Source organism: Amblyomma americanum, chromosome 10 (genome assembly GCF_052857255.1).
Source record: "Amblyomma americanum isolate KBUSLIRL-KWMA chromosome 10, ASM5285725v1, whole genome shotgun sequence".
NCBI classification, from domain to species: Eukaryota; Metazoa; Arthropoda; class Arachnida; order Ixodida; family Ixodidae; genus Amblyomma; species Amblyomma americanum.
This window is the reverse complement of record NC_135506.1, coordinates 514,759-530,550: the sequence shown is the minus strand read 5'-3', so window position 1 is coordinate 530,550 and position 15,792 is coordinate 514,759. Positions and strand designations below refer to the sequence as shown.

At 45.7% G+C, this 15,792-nt stretch overlaps 1 protein-coding gene across 1 annotated transcript in view; it reads left to right on the top strand.

Annotated features, from left to right (window-relative positions):
• The first annotated feature begins 630 nt into the window (after positions 1–630).
• Positions 631–15,792, top strand: part of LOC144107181 (histone-lysine N-methyltransferase SUV39H2-like) — a 133,729-nt gene continuing 118,567 nt past the window's right edge. Inside the window, exons 1-3 of the mRNA XM_077640186.1 lie at positions 631–1,159; positions 1,285–1,419; positions 14,435–14,475. Coding sequence (XP_077496312.1) covers positions 985–1,159; positions 1,285–1,419; positions 14,435–14,475 — 351 coding nt within the window. The 5' untranslated portion in view covers positions 631–984. The remainder of the gene's footprint in view (positions 1,160–1,284; positions 1,420–14,434; positions 14,476–15,792) is intronic.

Below are 15,792 nucleotides of genomic sequence, written 5' to 3'. Positions count from 1 at the left end.
GGTGGCGTCGGTTATTTTATTTCAAAGATGTAATAGTTCTGTAACTTGTCTACGTTTTGAGTATTCATCATTCATCCATTGCCTTAGCAAAGAGGGCAGAAAGTCACGCATGCATGCGCGCAAACAGAATATCCACCACTAGGATTTAAAGAAATGTCATATTTGCGCCGTTCATTTTTAGAATAAGACAGGACAAATGCACAGGAAGACAGTAAGAGGCAAAAAATTATTTGTAAAAAAGCAAACGATGATGCTGATAATGACAAACATGGGTGGATGGGTGGATGGATGAATACGGCTTAACTCTTTAAATCAGGCGGTGGCTCGCCACCTAGCCGTGTCTTGTGAAATTTTACTCCTGTCTTGCTTTTAGCCACCAATCGTATAACCTTCGCTTGGTTACTTCTAACCTCTTAAAATACACTTTCCCTTCACTATCCTTAAACCCCAATGCCTTGGGTAAATCAGCCCCGCTCCTTTCTACTGTAGGGTGAAGCCCATTACAGAAAAGTATCAAGTGTTCAGCCGTTTCCTCCTCCTCTTCGCACGCAATGCACAACGTGTCAATCGACAAACATGTCAATTGAGCGCTCTTAACGGCCAAAAAGTTAACGAAAGTTGTTAGCGCACGCAGTCTCGTAGGGCCCCGCCAAGTGTGCAGGTCTCTACTCTCTAGTTCAGTAGGTTTTGGACTATGGTACTACTTACATAATTGTAGGGAGACTCGACAAGTTCAATGCTCAGAATAGAAAGAAAACGCCTGACAAAATATTTGATCGTCCAGGCCAGGTCGATTTGTCCAGCTTTAGCCGAAACCGCTTACGACGCACAACGGGCAGTTGGCGTGGTAGTGCTTCAAACGGTCGGTGCAGTTGACTTGTGCAGTGCCTCTAGACGGCTATCATCGCCTTTGCTGGGCGCGCATTCGCTTTGCCTTCTCTTTTCAGAGCGGCATATTGGCCGACTTTCCAGAATAGTTCGGCGATGATCTCGCCTGCGAAGTCAGATGTCATTCAGCGGTGTGTCGCTCCCTCGGCATTCTACGCCGCCACTCTGAATGGCTGCATAAAGCGGCCCCGCTCGCCGACAGCGAGTCCGTTGAAGCGGCCACCACCACCACGGCCCGAGAAAGCCGCCGACAGCGTCATCGACGAGCCCGGTGAGCGTCTCACCTGCTCTTTCAAAGCTTGCAGTCGCCTTGGGCGATTTTGGGCTCCTCCGTTTGTTTGCGTCCTCACGCCGAGCAGTGATTAACAGTTGCTTTGTGCTCCCGCGATTCCGCAGGTAGTACCCCAGGCGACGGAAGTATAACTTTCGACAAGTGCCCACGCGTGATACTCAAGCGGCTTACCGAAGAGCAGATTTTTGCCGCAACAGGCTACTGCGGCGCGCAGTGTAACGGGTCAGCCTCCACGCAAGGTAAGATGAACTGAGGCCCGGTCGCGGCGTCATCTTGCATCGTGCGTATCGACAGTTCGCAGCTGCTAGTGGCCGTACCCCCGGTTCGATTCGCCGAGCGTTCAGGCCAAATATTCAACAGGAACTCGGGGTATCCGACAGTATTCACTGCAGCACATCATGTCTGACGACCTACGAAAGCGCTTTTCCCGAGAAAAGCACAAAGAAAGAGTAACGCCGCCCGGATAGAAAGATGCGCAATTCAGTTGTGCGTCTTTTAGGCAATACACATACACACAAGAAGTACAGAGGGTGACATCTAGGAGGGTAAGGTACAAGAAAAAAGTGCCGAGAAGTTGACAACGAGAATCAAAGTGTGTGCACTGACCATTTCATAAAGGCAAACTCTTCATCAGTGACTGACAGGGATGGCTTGCTGACACATTTTGACCTTCTATCATTGATTAAAAACGCTTTTGTGGATTCTGTTGCTATTCAAACTTTCGCTAAATCCTCCAGCCTTGGCAGTGCAAAGCCATGTAGCTATCATATCCATTTTTTGCCTGCTCATTATGCTTCCTTGCCCTGACATTAAACAGTGGCTTGTTTTTTTTTTGTGCCTGTTCATATTTCTTCAACTATATCTTGTAATGGCTAACTAGCTCAAACTACAGATTTGCTACAGCTGAATCGTGTCAAGGTTACCCACACGTTGTTCCCAAGCTTGTGAGTGCCAGTAGGTCACAAAATGCTTGACACAGAGATGTTAGAGGAAGGCATGGATTGCATGTGAAGTTTGTGTGCTGGCTGATCAGAGTGCCGTTGCAGGCTGTGGTCGGCCGGTTAACAAAAACTCAAGGAACCTATCTCAGTGACTCAAGTGCCGAGTCGTATCTTTCTAGTCCGAGTGCTCCACTAGTTCCGCTGTATCTAGCCAGTAGTTTATTTTGAATCATTCACCCACTCCTGTTCAGGGTGCCAAGAGGCAGCCGGCTGTGCTAACGGTGAAAAGTGAAACAAAACCATTTGTGCTACCCTTCAGATTATGCTTCTCGGGGTGCTTGCCTGTCTAGACCTGTCATCGCAGTTTATATTGATTTATTTCAAAGTGCGAACCCATGTTGTGAACAGTATCTGAAATCAGAGAGGTAGGTTCTAATCTTAGTTTTCCTTTTTGTATTTGAGAAGTAAAAGTGCATGGTACATGACATGTGAAGGTTGTGCATTCAGCTTGCATATTGTTTCTTCTCTTTCAGTCTGTTGGTTTCCGTAAAGGGTCAGCTGTCAACATTTTTTTTTAGTCTGCTGTGAATGACAAAAGAAATTTCAGCTTTCATATTTTTTCTTTGGTTTCAAGGACTGTTAATGGCCTCTTTAGTTTGTCCACCCCAAGTTCTTGCCATCACCTCTATCACGTGCTTGGAATTCCATGTGAAGTTCCTATGCTTCACAAATTTTCTGAAGCAGTTTTAGGAGCTCTTACTGCTTACGTTTGTCAAGGATGAGTCGATCTGCAATGAAGGTCAAATTGACCAAAACAGTTACCACGTGACCACACTGTATCACATAGCAACAGTGGGTGCTTGGACCTCATTTGATGCCTATGCTTTCGATCCGATCCGTTACATATGTGCCCGCATAGCAGCCATCAAAGCGACCCCCCCCCCCCGGACTACCAACTGCATAAAATTTGGGGGCCACCCGTTGGACGCAGAATGTTCGAAGTGGTGACAAATGACTTGGCATGTCCCTGAGGATAAAATTACTAATTGAGATGAAGCACAAATTAGGTGTGGAATTCACAACGACGACCTTTCCGCCCCCAAGCCGTGCATTCTGAGGATCTTCAGATGGCCATTACGGCTGAACCGTTTGTTGCAGGAGGTTCCGGGTGGTGTCAGATGATTTGTTGTGTTGGGATGCACTGGTTTTTAAAATTTATTAACTGATATAACAAGGAAATATACTGGATATAGCGAAGGTGGCTGTAAATCACAATAGTAGTGCAAAATCCATGAGGTAGATGGCACTGCTTGTGTCAGAAGGGATGTTTCCGGAACATCCGCGGATGTTGGATTTGGTCTTCACGTTTGCTGAGCACACTGATGTAAGCACATGAAGCTCTCATTGCCAACGCTCTTAAGTCGAACACTGAGGCAGTGTTGGCGGAGAATTTTTTTTTTCCTAGTATTACTTTTTTAGTGCATGTCTATTGAATGAAGCAGTGGCATTGGACACGTTCAGGTGAAGTTGCAGGTGACCAGACGTCTGTTAGCTTTGCTGTGACTTCACATAGTTGTCAAGTTCACTGAAAAACAGATCAAAGATTTTGATGACTCAGCACACGGACTAGACAGAATAAGGACAACACGAATGGCAGTGCTGAACTTTCAACTCTTGTTTAAAAAGAAAGGGGGGTGGGGGGGGGGGGCACATGTTTACGATTTATTATCACGACACATGACTGAAAAAGCTAGGCAAGATCTATTGGATATGAAACATTATATCAGAAAATACAGAAAAAAAATACAGAAAAAAGGGGGGGAAAGCCAAAGACTGCAAAGGAGGGCTAACAAGAAACTGCAAAAAATATACAAATATTGAAATCATGATGCTCGAAACTAAAACTCATAAAAGGTCAAAGGCCAACAAGGAACATGCCAAAAAACTAAGAGAGAAGCGTCCTAAAAGCCAAGCATAATGCCATGAACAGTAGGTGAAGAACATATAACCAAACAGCTATGAAAAAAGAATACAACTGGCTCAAGAAACAGGAAGAACGATTTACATGGCAGAAAGCTAGAGTTTCATCTCTGCAATCGGGAATTTTGTGACAGATAGGCAAGCTCTTTTGCTGACAATGAAATTGAAGGATTGCTTCTTATGCACTGGTTCTTTGTCGCTGTAGTAGGATAAACTCAGGACGAAGGGGTAAATGCCCTTCTTCTTTGACTCCCTCCTTTATCTCTTATTTACGCGGAACTGTGTATGTGAGGCAGTTACTGCGCCATTTCCTTTCCTCAAAAATTGAACCCCTTCAAAGGAGGCCCTCAACCGCTTTTCTTGATGTCATGGTTAATCCCATTGGACCTGCTGGCTTGACATTGCAGGCCAATGACTTAATCGGATTAACCACAGTGTCATGGAACTCGATCCACTCCCTTTGGTTGGAGGGCCTCTTCAGTTCTTGAGTTGTGTCTGGCTGTAGTATCTTGGCTGCCTCTGATTTCATGAGGCAGCATATTTCTGTTCTTCCCTGCGATTTGTGATCATTCCTTAGTTCGTGTAACCTTGCAGTTGGGCCCACTCCCTAGTGTGCAAAAACACGTCACATATCACAGGGTCTTGAATACAAATTAAGTTACTGTTATGACTAATTTGAAAAAAGGAGCTGCAATAGAAATAGTTGTGTGCAACGCTATATCTACTTTTGAAATGTAAGAGAAAATGTGTCTACAATCCATGGATTACGAGAAAAATTGTTCAACTAAAGAGAAAAGGGTCCAGTCATAAAGCATGCTATGGCAATCACTGGATCCTGCACTACCAGATGCCTTACCAACATTAAGTAAAAGATTGAAGTCAATGATTAAGGCATCAAAAGATAGTTTTACAACACCATGGTGAGTAAATATTTTCGTGAATCCTCCCACAAGTTTTGGAGGCACTTGTCGGCAACCAAAACATCAATAATCAAAATAAACACACAGCAGGGCCTCATCGAGGATAAGACTACTATTGAAAAGGCTTTTAACAGGTTTTTTGTGAGTGTTCTTACTGTGGATGATGGAGAACCGACACATTTCATGTCTCATGATAATTTATCAGAATTGAACAAATTGCAAGTGGCAGCGGGGAATTCGGACTTCACTGCTGAAGCTAAACACTTCAAAGGCTACAGGTCCAGAGGAAATACTGAATTAATTCCTAAAGAGGTACACAGAATGGCTAGCTAGATATCTCTTCATAATTTTTAAGAAATCATTGATCACAGCTAAGTTTCCTAATGATTGAAGATTGGTAGGGCTACCGCAGTTTTTAAGGATGGAGACATCACTAGTGTTTCCACTGGAAATAGTTGACGCGCACCTTCAGACACAGTACGTTATACTTGCCGCGAGCGCCACTGGCTGCCATATACTCTCCTCCCTTTGCATCAACGTACCCGCTAACCAGTCAATCCTTATAGCCATCCCTCGGCACATCTATACACCTCTCGTGAAACCCTTTCCTCGAAACGTCCATCCCTAGTATCGTATCCCTCGCCGCATAGCTTGCTCTAATGCCCTCCATAAGTATTACGGGCAAGCCCACGATGCCATTTGGGTTTTCGCCGAATGTACAGCACATGAAGCAGTAGTAGTTGCCTACAATCAAGCCCTACCCCACACCTTAACTCACCGTCTTCCCTCGGGCTCTGCGCCCGAGGAGGTAGAGGAGACCGCCATTGCCCTAGCCTTTGCACATTCGGACGCCCAATACATCTTCAGCGACTCCAAAACGGCTCTGTCCAACTTTGCCAGGGGCAGGGTTCACACCCCTGCCTGGCAATTGTTGAACACCCCTACCCAAAATTTACCACGCAGGGTAGAGCTGCAGTGGGTGCCGGCTCACTCTGGAAACCCTGGAAACGAGGCTGCTGATAAATTGGCCCGAGGTTTCATTTGCCGGGCTCAGAACAGTCTCGATCCAGGATTCTCGAGGGGGCAGGCGCACACCTTTGGAGAGCTCACGCAAATACCCTATCTGTACCGTCGGACTTACCCTCCTCCGCACCCCTCTTATGCACTCCCAACAGATCCTCTTCAGACGCCTCCAGACCCGCTCTCTGTCATCCCCTCAGCTGTTATCCCACTATTGTGGCACGTCCCCTGCATGCTCCCTATGCGGTGACCCTCACGCTACAGTCTCCCACATCCTTTTCGGCTGCCCTGCTGACCCTCCCCCGCAGGGACAGCACGCCATCTCGAGCTGGGAGGGCTGGGAGGTCCTGCTCACGTCTGCAGACCCGACATCGCAGTTTGCTGCGGTGACTCGGGCTGCCGACGTCATGTCCCAACATGACCTACACGATGCAGTGCGGGACCGCGCAGTGGCCCAGGGACCCAGCAAGGTCTAAAACTCACTTCCAGAAATAGTTTTTTTGTGTCTGCCCACTGTCGGGCTATTAGCACTAACATCAGTGTGCTGTAAGCTTTTAGAGCACATTTGTATCTAGGCTGTGTAATTTTTGGTGCTTATTTTTCTGGGGGAAGTCGGTGCTTTCCGGCCAGTCATACAATGCAAGCACTAAGAGCAGTAATTATTGGCAAAAAAAAAAGAAAGTCTACGAAGGGGTGCAATGCAGGGTGTCTACCAACTGGGAAAGCCGGGAATTCTCAGGGAATTTGGATAACCTGGAAAAACTCGGGGGATTTGTGCTTGTATCAGGGAAAATTAGCTGCAGTTATACATAAAACGAACTAAGGTCGCGATAATGCTGCCTCGTGTAAAGAATGCGGACTGGCATTGCATGGATTGTCCAGTGCGGTGTTACGCGTCCTCTCCTCAGCGACCGCTGGCCTCCAACGTTGTGCTGTCAAGTGAGCATCCGAGCAAGGCTGCAAAAAGCTTTGCAGCGCCAGCGGCGCTTGCAATTTTGAAGCGTACTACGCCGAAAGCGGACACATTCCCGCGCTTCCCGGCGCTATGGCCGACAGCAGAGCGCGCGCTTCCTACGGTTCGCACGTGTACTGTTCGACGGCCAGCGGCCTCCCCTTGTTTTCCTGCGTTTCCGAGTGGATGGCTCCAACAAGGCGGCAGAAGACGTGAGAACTTGCGATGGTCCCAAATGAACTCTTCCTCCCTGCACATCTCCTTGATGGAAGCGTCCATTTCTGCCACAGGGGGTGCACGCACGCGATGCAGGCAGCGCAGCTTTGGGAGAAAGGGAAATAGTTTCGTGCCTTTTCGCGATTGGCCGATGCTAGCAAAGCAACAAATTCTGTCCGTACTTAGCTGCGCCGTTTTGAACAGACTTAGCTTTAATGACTGCTGTGGTGCCGCAGGCAAGCTGCGTGCAACATGTCAAGCATCACGGCCTTCAAGTGCACTTTCATCCAGGACTGGACGAATGCGAGACATTGAGAGTTTGCAGCCTGAATTAGGCTCGTCGAAAGTAACCCGAACAGAGCTTACTGTGCGCTATGCAGAAAGCAGTTTTCGCTCAGCAACATGGGAAGAAGAGCAGTGATAAGTCATGCTGAAAGTAAGAAGCACCGACTGGCCATTACCGGAGCCGGGACACCCTCTGTAGCCTCATTTTTGACACCGCCGACCACCGTTATGACCAATGCCGGGCCAGTTCTGTCAATTTCTACGCATCCTTCAAGTGCTTCAACTACTGCGACGGACGTCCAACTGATCGTAGAGCAAAGGATATCTTTCAGCGTGACTTTGAGGTCATGAATCCTAAAGTGATGTGGTACCTAAACGCTGTTATGACGCACACATCACTTAGTGCTGCCGCGGCATTGGCTTCTCTGTTCCCTTTGGTCCGATCATCAGCTACAGCCAAGAAAATGCAGCTTGGCAAAAACAAGGTAGGATATGCTTTTGTCTATGGCCCCGTGCCTTTCTTCAAGAAGAACCTCATGTCCGAAGTAAGCCAAGCCTCCCACCTCGTCCTGGCGTTTGACGAATTGTTAAAACAAAGTTGCACAAAAAGAGCAAATGGACATGTTGGTTCGCTTTTGGTCGGATGCAGAGCAGAGTGTGAAAACTCGCTACTTGACGTCATGCTTTCTGGGGGGAAAGTGGGCGGAAGAATTGGTGTCCACTTTTAAAACTTCCACAGATGGACTCCCCCGACCAAAAATTCTTCAGATCTGAATGGATGGGCCAAATGTAAATATAAAATTTCTCCGTGAGATCAAACAAGAACTTAGGGAATCCAGCGACGGTCGTTGTATTCTCGAAGTTGGTAGCTGTGGCCTTCATGTGAACGGTGCTTTCAAAACCGAACATGCGCCAACAGGTTGGCAACTCAGGGATTTTCTTCGTGCTTTGTACAACTTATTCAAATGATTACCTGCCCGACGCGCTGAATACGCACGCATAACCGAGAGCAACATTTACCCTGTAAAGTTTTGCGCTATGCGGTGGCTTGAAAATGATCATGTAATTTCAAGAGCTATTGAGATTCTGCCGTATCTGAAAATGTACGTCGAGTCGTGTCGAAACGAGAACAACCGACCGACCAGCTCCAGTTACTGCGTGGTCGAAACAGCCATTCGCGATCCTCTGCTGTCTGCAAAGCTAACCTTTATGCTTGGCACCGCGGAGGAACTGCAGCCGTTCCTGGCTCAGTTCCAGACCGATTCGCCTATGATTCCATTTCTTGGCGCAGCATTGGAGAACCTTCTACGATCACTAATGAGTAGAATAGTAAAGAAAGAAGTAATAATGGCAGCGGACAGTCCGTTGAAGTTGATCAAAGTGGACATGGACCTTACTGCGAACATAGTTGCGATGCCCAAGGTTGACCTTGGGTTTGCTATGAAGAATGCTCTCCGAAAGGCCCCGAACTTTCAGATTCAGCTATCCTAGGGTTCAGAAGGGACTGCGCCAAAAGATCGCGGAAAGGTCACCGTTGAAGTTCAAGCTGGCGAGTGGACCATCATCTTTGGATCCCGTGTGCGCGCTGATTCTCGATCTCGGGGGAACGGCGTCTAAATGATGCACTTGATGTTCTAACGGAGCACCAATGGATGATAGGAACAGAAGCTGACCAGGTGATGCGGTCCTACAAGTATGTATGCTCCCTAGCCTCGACGCAAGTGGCATTGAAAACTTTCAATAAGAGCACGCATCGGCTGGATGCCCTTTGGGCAGGCGTCTGTGGTTCGGACAAAGAACTGTTCACATTTGTGAAGGTGATTCTGTCTCTTCCACTCGGAAATATGTCTGTCGAGTGGGGATTTTCTATTAACAAGGAATGCCTTATTGAAAATCAGAAGGAGCAATCTTTGGTCGCCAAGCGAATCGTGTATGACGCCGTAATGTCGGCAGGAGGAGTTGCCAACGCTCAGCTGACGAAGAGGATGCTCCAAATGGCCCATGGGGCGAACTCACGGTGGAAAGAGGAGCTGGAGAGGACAAGAGCAGAAAGGGCCGATGCACTGAGGAAGGAACAGGAAAGGAAGCGTACCGCCGCTTCTGGGAAAGAGCTTGAGCTGAAAAAACAGTGTTGGCTGACGCCAAGATGCAAGTGTCCCTCATCCAAATGAAAATAAACTCTCTAAAGCAGTGAAACAACACTGAAGCGTTGTGCACGAACTTGAGGTTCCAATGTTACTTTGAGGTTTGTCGCTCTTTCACTTATACAAACTAAGGCTTCTATGATCTGCAGTTCGTCTGAATAGACTTGCTGAGAGAGAATCGCACTTGTGATGCTACAGTTCAGGTCCCACACCATTGCGGTTACTGTCAGTAGATAGAAATATCTCACATTTGAAAATATTTGTTTCCGCATGCATCTTCCTTTTAGTTCGTATTTGAAGATGTTCAATTCGATTTGCAGTTTGTTTTAGCATTTTTTCAAAGATATTCGATTTGTTATGCATTTTGCTAATCTCGCCCCTTTTTTTAAATGAAATTAACATTACTCCTTACTATTCAAACAGGATTCAATCGTTTTTATTTTTTAACATGCTTACTGGACAGTGATACTATCAGGCGGCTTTGTGTCAGCTTGTTTTCACATAAAACGAAGTGCTGTGTCGCTCAGTTAATTTGGAAGCTTCAACTTGGTAGAAACCCTGTAATAGGTGCATATCACTCAGTTTTTTTAGCTCCCTGGTAAACACGTTGTGCTTGATTGGCGACCTTGTTGACTCAGTTGTGTTAGCATGCTTGCGTTGAGAGAAAAATTGAAAATTGGTTTTTGGGTAAAGGAAATGACGCAGTATCTGTCTGGCATTTTGGCGGACACCTGAACTGCGCTCTATAAGGGAAAGGATAAAGGAGGGACTGAGAGAAGAAAGAGGTGCCGTAGTGGAGGGCTCCCAGCTTTTGAACATTATTGCTTGAGATGTTCAAAGATGCTCAGGATGAAATGGGGTAGTCGCACGCAAGTTATCTTTTAAACAACGTAGCGTTGATGACAGCACTGACCCTGTATGATGTGAGGTTTTGACCTCTGGCTTAAGGTTCTTCAGACTGCACTGCGAGTGTGTTCATCTAGTCACAGTGCACAAAATCCTCTATAAGTAACACATTTTTCACAGTGATCAAAAGTGATATGCAATCGACGACCGATTTTTTGGACTCTCTAGGGACCGCGAAAATGACCGAAAATCCAGCCTGTCCGGAAAATCAGATGTCACCGAAAATATCACAAACTTATTAATTATCAATATGCCGGAGGAAGGGGTCATTTGTATTGCACACATTCTAAAGCTCCTCATGGCTAAATTTCACTGCGCGACATGTGCACAGATGACAGGCGGTGACCACTTTCGCGAGCTTGGCCTGGTTGTGCTGCCCTCGTCATGTCGCTGATGATTGCACGGGTTGGGCCAAAGTCTAAATGGGAAAGCGAACACGCCGCTGTGGGAACTGCGCTGTGCCCGTAGTACGATGGGCCGGGAATGAGAATGCGAAGATGGCGAAACAATAAGAACCGAGAAACAGCCGAAGCCAGCGTTCCGCCGGCGTTGGCCTTCGTCATTAGGCCTAGTGACTAGAGCCAAAATCGGCATCGTATCTGGCGACATGCACCCTGCGGTGGCTTGCGTATATTGAGAGATGTCTTGCCTGTCACCAAAACCCAGATGTTTACGGTTTTACGATAGAAAGGTCAGGGTTGCGGTGCGTCATGCCGCGGGTATGCTGACCTCGCTTCGAAATGCGCCACCGTTTCCTCCCGCGCTCGCTGCTTCCGTGAAGCCGTAAGCCTCCCACGCGCTTCGCTGCTACCTCTCCCCGTATTCGAGATGAAAGACTCGGTCAGCACAGTTCAGTTCCGCGAATTCTGACTGCTATTCAAGTTCATGCGGCAGAAGACGTTTAAGAACAGTACGAATTCGAAACCACGCGGGCGCAATGTACCGACTTGTGGAGAATTTCAGCATCGCAAGTTAAGAGGCTCCCTTTAAGCTTGAATTTTGTTTTGTTTGATCAAGTTTTCGATCTCTCCTGCAGTTTGAATTAATGAGGTTCCACTGTGCACATTGTATAATGGCTTGGGTATTGGCGACGAGTGCGAATGAGGTCCGAAAAATCGAGTTGTCAGTTGCGGTGCATCTGAAATTTCAGGCGCTCTTATACATTGGCTTGCTCTATGGGCCATGTCGCGGTGCCGCGAAAAAGTCTGAGTAATCTTGCATGTCCAAAAAATCAGGGGTTCGAGATTTCTATATCTTGGGGCATAGTGGCTGTTCCGCGGTATTTTCTTAAGGAACTTGTTTGACCACCGCGTAGAACAATGCACAAAAGCTGCGAGCTACAATCCTAGGTGTTCATCTTACCATGTTGTCCACTCTTCACCGGCCTTCTGCGGGATGTCATATCTTGTGCCACTATGAGGTTGTGATATCATATATGCAAGGTTCTCCTACTGAAGCGCCTTCATAACCTCGAGTAATGAGGCAGATGCCTCCTATAGAAAGTCTGTCTTTCTGAGGAGTTTTCCAAATATTCTAGATTACACAAGTTCTTTGAGCTTTTGGCTCCTCTCTCTAATGATGTCAGTACTCTCGAGAAATGGCGAAATATGGTGCTAATACTGCCCAACATCGGTGACAGGCTGATAGAAAACCATCATAGGGAGCTCAGTGTGAAGAGGTTGTTTTGTTTGAGATAATAGACAGCTTTGAACTTAATGCTGCAACTTTCCTGGTGTGAGATTCGCGATGCACAACACTGCTCAGATGGCTAATCCTTTTGCCCATGAGCTCGAACGAATGTGAGCTGTCTTTGCGGCAGATCATAAAAATGATTCGATAAATTTCTACCATTTACAAAAATTTCAACTCTAGCTTGGTGTAGCTTGTGCTGAACAGCCAGCTAGCTGTGGCTTGAACGTCAGGAAAATTGACCATTTTCGGTTAAAACCGAAATGCGATGACTGAAATCAGTGTACTTTTATCGTTTCTTTTCTTCCAGTTTAAACCAAGAAGTCCAATTCCTAGCTGTGCAAAGTAGTAGGACTTGCAAAATGCTGCATGCCTGCAGTGTGGAAAATATGTTGTGGGGTGAGCAGATCAATTACATTGCAGTTTGTGCATTAATTGCCACAGCTTTATTCCACATCAATGCACATGATAGTCAAAAATTTTCATTTTATTCTTGAATTAACATTGAAAAAACGCTCTTGGGGGCAATGAAAACAGCAGAAAATATAAACTCTATATTAATCTGGCAGAAATGATCATACATGTTGCTTGTAGCATATGTCATATCTTTTCCACATTGCAGGCCTTTCTTGACCCTTCCCCCTAAAGCTGACGAGCATAGTCGTCGGGAGATTTTGTACCGATGTGACCAATGATAACTGATACCTATGTGACCAATGAGTGAAAAAGTAGCCACTATTTATGTGCATGCTTTTTGTACTGTTTAGATTATTTTTCCTTCGTATTCTTGTTTTCGTAGTGCATAGAGTCCTTCAAGATGCTTTTCCTCAAGACACTATCGCTAAGCAGTGAAGCCTTTTTCAAACAGTTTTTTTGCCGCAATTTATGAAATACAGAAACCCTACTGAATTGAAACAATGAGGCCGTTTTACTCAGGAAAGAAAGCTTTATGAGCTATGAAAAAAAAAATTGGTAATTATGGTACAATTTTCTTCATTGTTATGTAGAGAATGGGTTAAATACACAACATTATTCAACTAAAATTCATCCATAACTACAGGAAATGTCGTTTAACTATAGATCCACATTAATAAAAAAAGGCTTAAATTACACTCACTGCTTTATCGTAAAACATAGCATTGTGTAGGACCTACAGATAATAACCTTAGAATGCAAGGAAATTCTTCGGTATGATCATAGCAACAAATGAGATAAGTAAACAAGTAACGAATTTTGAAGGCTTCACTACTTCTGTTTTGGTATTATTTAACTCAGTCATGGTCTATTCAGAATGCTTGAAATGTACATGAATTGCGAGTACTTTGGCTGGAACTTTTCCTGTATTTCTAGTTCAAAATGCTTGTGAAATGCAGTTGCTTTAGTTTTGCTAATGTTAATTTTCAGGTGAGTATTAGCTGCTTAAGTATTTTCTTAACGTTTGATTGATTCAGTTTTCCAAGTCATTACTTGAGCTAGCAGGTAAAACGGACATCTAGCAGTAGCTTGGCCTGGCTGAGAGGCGTAAGGAGGCACATGTTGACAGTGGACTGATTTATTTACCAAAAAGAGCGAAGAAGCAGAGAGGAGGGGCTGGGAATGCCAGGAACGTTGCCTTCCTAGAATTATTGTTCCCACACAAAGGAGTGGCACAGGTGACAGGCGCTTGCTGTAGACAAATGTTGCTGTGTAAATGACATGTTTAGGGCTGTCGTCAATGTGCACTATATCATTAACGCAAAGAACACAATGAAAAGGCTTGAAAGCTCTCCTTTGTGAAATGCCACAGAGTACTGGTTTATGTGCTGGGAACCCTATCCTGCTATAGTTACAAATAGGCGCCAGTGAGAATGAATCACTTTTCCTCAAATTCTTTTGGAAGCTGCCTTTCTGCTAGTAATGATTGCATTGCATTGGTGTTGTACAGTGACCTCTGAACTAATACAGCCGACCCACCTTAATATGCATTTGACATCGGTTCTCATGTGCAAAGGGGAATGTGCGGGGCAAGGAGAGCTGTCAGTGAATATTACCTCAGATATGTGTCATGGTAATCAAGCGTAGGGCCTCTGGAGTGGTTCGGACATCTCGCATTTTCACTTTTGGCGGCCTCATTTGGCGCTGCTCCTTGTGTGCTCACAGGAAAAGAAATATTGCTTGCTGCATGCCCTTGTGATGATCTGCTGATTGACTCTCTGTTGCAGAGTATGAGGTGGAAGATGTCCTGGCTATTAGGAAGGAAAAGGTGCGTGAAACTTGCATGTTTTGATGGCAGCTCTTGTAGTTAGTCGACTTTGAAGAATGTTCTCACAATGAAGCCTATGATTGAACATGCTCTCAACACTGAGCTATCACTGCTGCAACTACGCCTTTTCTACAGGGTGTGGCACCCTCTCTGCTGCATCATGCGTTGCACAAAAAACTGAAAAGGAATGCACATGTGTGCTGCTGTGGCCACTACAGGTGTGGTCCACTTATTTGATGCACCAACTGCTTATATGCAGCTATTGCTTGAACATGATTCCATTCTCTCAAAGTACATTACCCAAACTTCCATCTAAGCAGCGTCACCTTGGAACAATAGGGGCAATTTATGACACCGGATTTGAACACAAATGAAAGCACTCATTCTCACCTGTTCTGTGGCTCCTTTAGATGCGCAAGGTAGCAATTTGAATCTCCTTTGCCAGCATTTCCTGGTCTTTTCTTTTTGCACCCAAAACTAGTAGCTAACAGATCCTTTGCAATCTCTCCTGGGTATGTGTTATCTTTTAGGCCAGACTCTCAGATGCTTTGAATTGTATAGAAAGTGGTAAGACCAGCTGAGAGGTTGAAATTGGTGGTGCACTGTGCCCTTGAGAGAATGGAATTGCTCATCGCTGCAACATGAACTGCACATGTGTGGCACATGCTAGCGGTTTGTTTTCAAGCAGTGGAGCATGGCAGGAGAGGAGAGCTGCTTATGAGCAGAATGACCGTGAAAAAGACATATTGGGAGTGTGTTCACTCATATTAGTTGTGTGTGGCTACTTGAAATTTTCCAGCCGCAGCAGTCTCATTTCGATGGCGGCGAAATGCTAGAGGCCCATGTACTGTGCGATGTCGGTGCTCTTTAAATAACCCCAGGTGGTGGAAATTATCCACTGCAGCATCTGTCATAGCCTGAGTTGCTCTGGGACGTTAAACCGTATAAATCCATTGGAAATTTTAAATTGTGAATGGTTGTTACTGTTTCGTTTGCTCTGCACTTTATTGTTTCTAAGTACTATAGCCTTTCAAATTTAGAAAATCTAATGTGTGGAAGGAACTACACACATGTCATCTTTCCATGATAAGGCGGTGTGGCAACGTATGCATAGTCGGCACCTTGCAGAAGCGGATCTCTGTTTACCTTATTGATGCAATCCGACCTGTAAGCAGATGCTATCTGAAAAATTCTAAACAACTTATTTATTGTGGTCTGATCAGAGTTAAAAAAATCTCACTTGTATATGAGCTCAGCTGAGCACTCTGGTACCGACTCCACGTGTGTCTTGCCAGTTTGCTGCTCTCAGATGCTTTG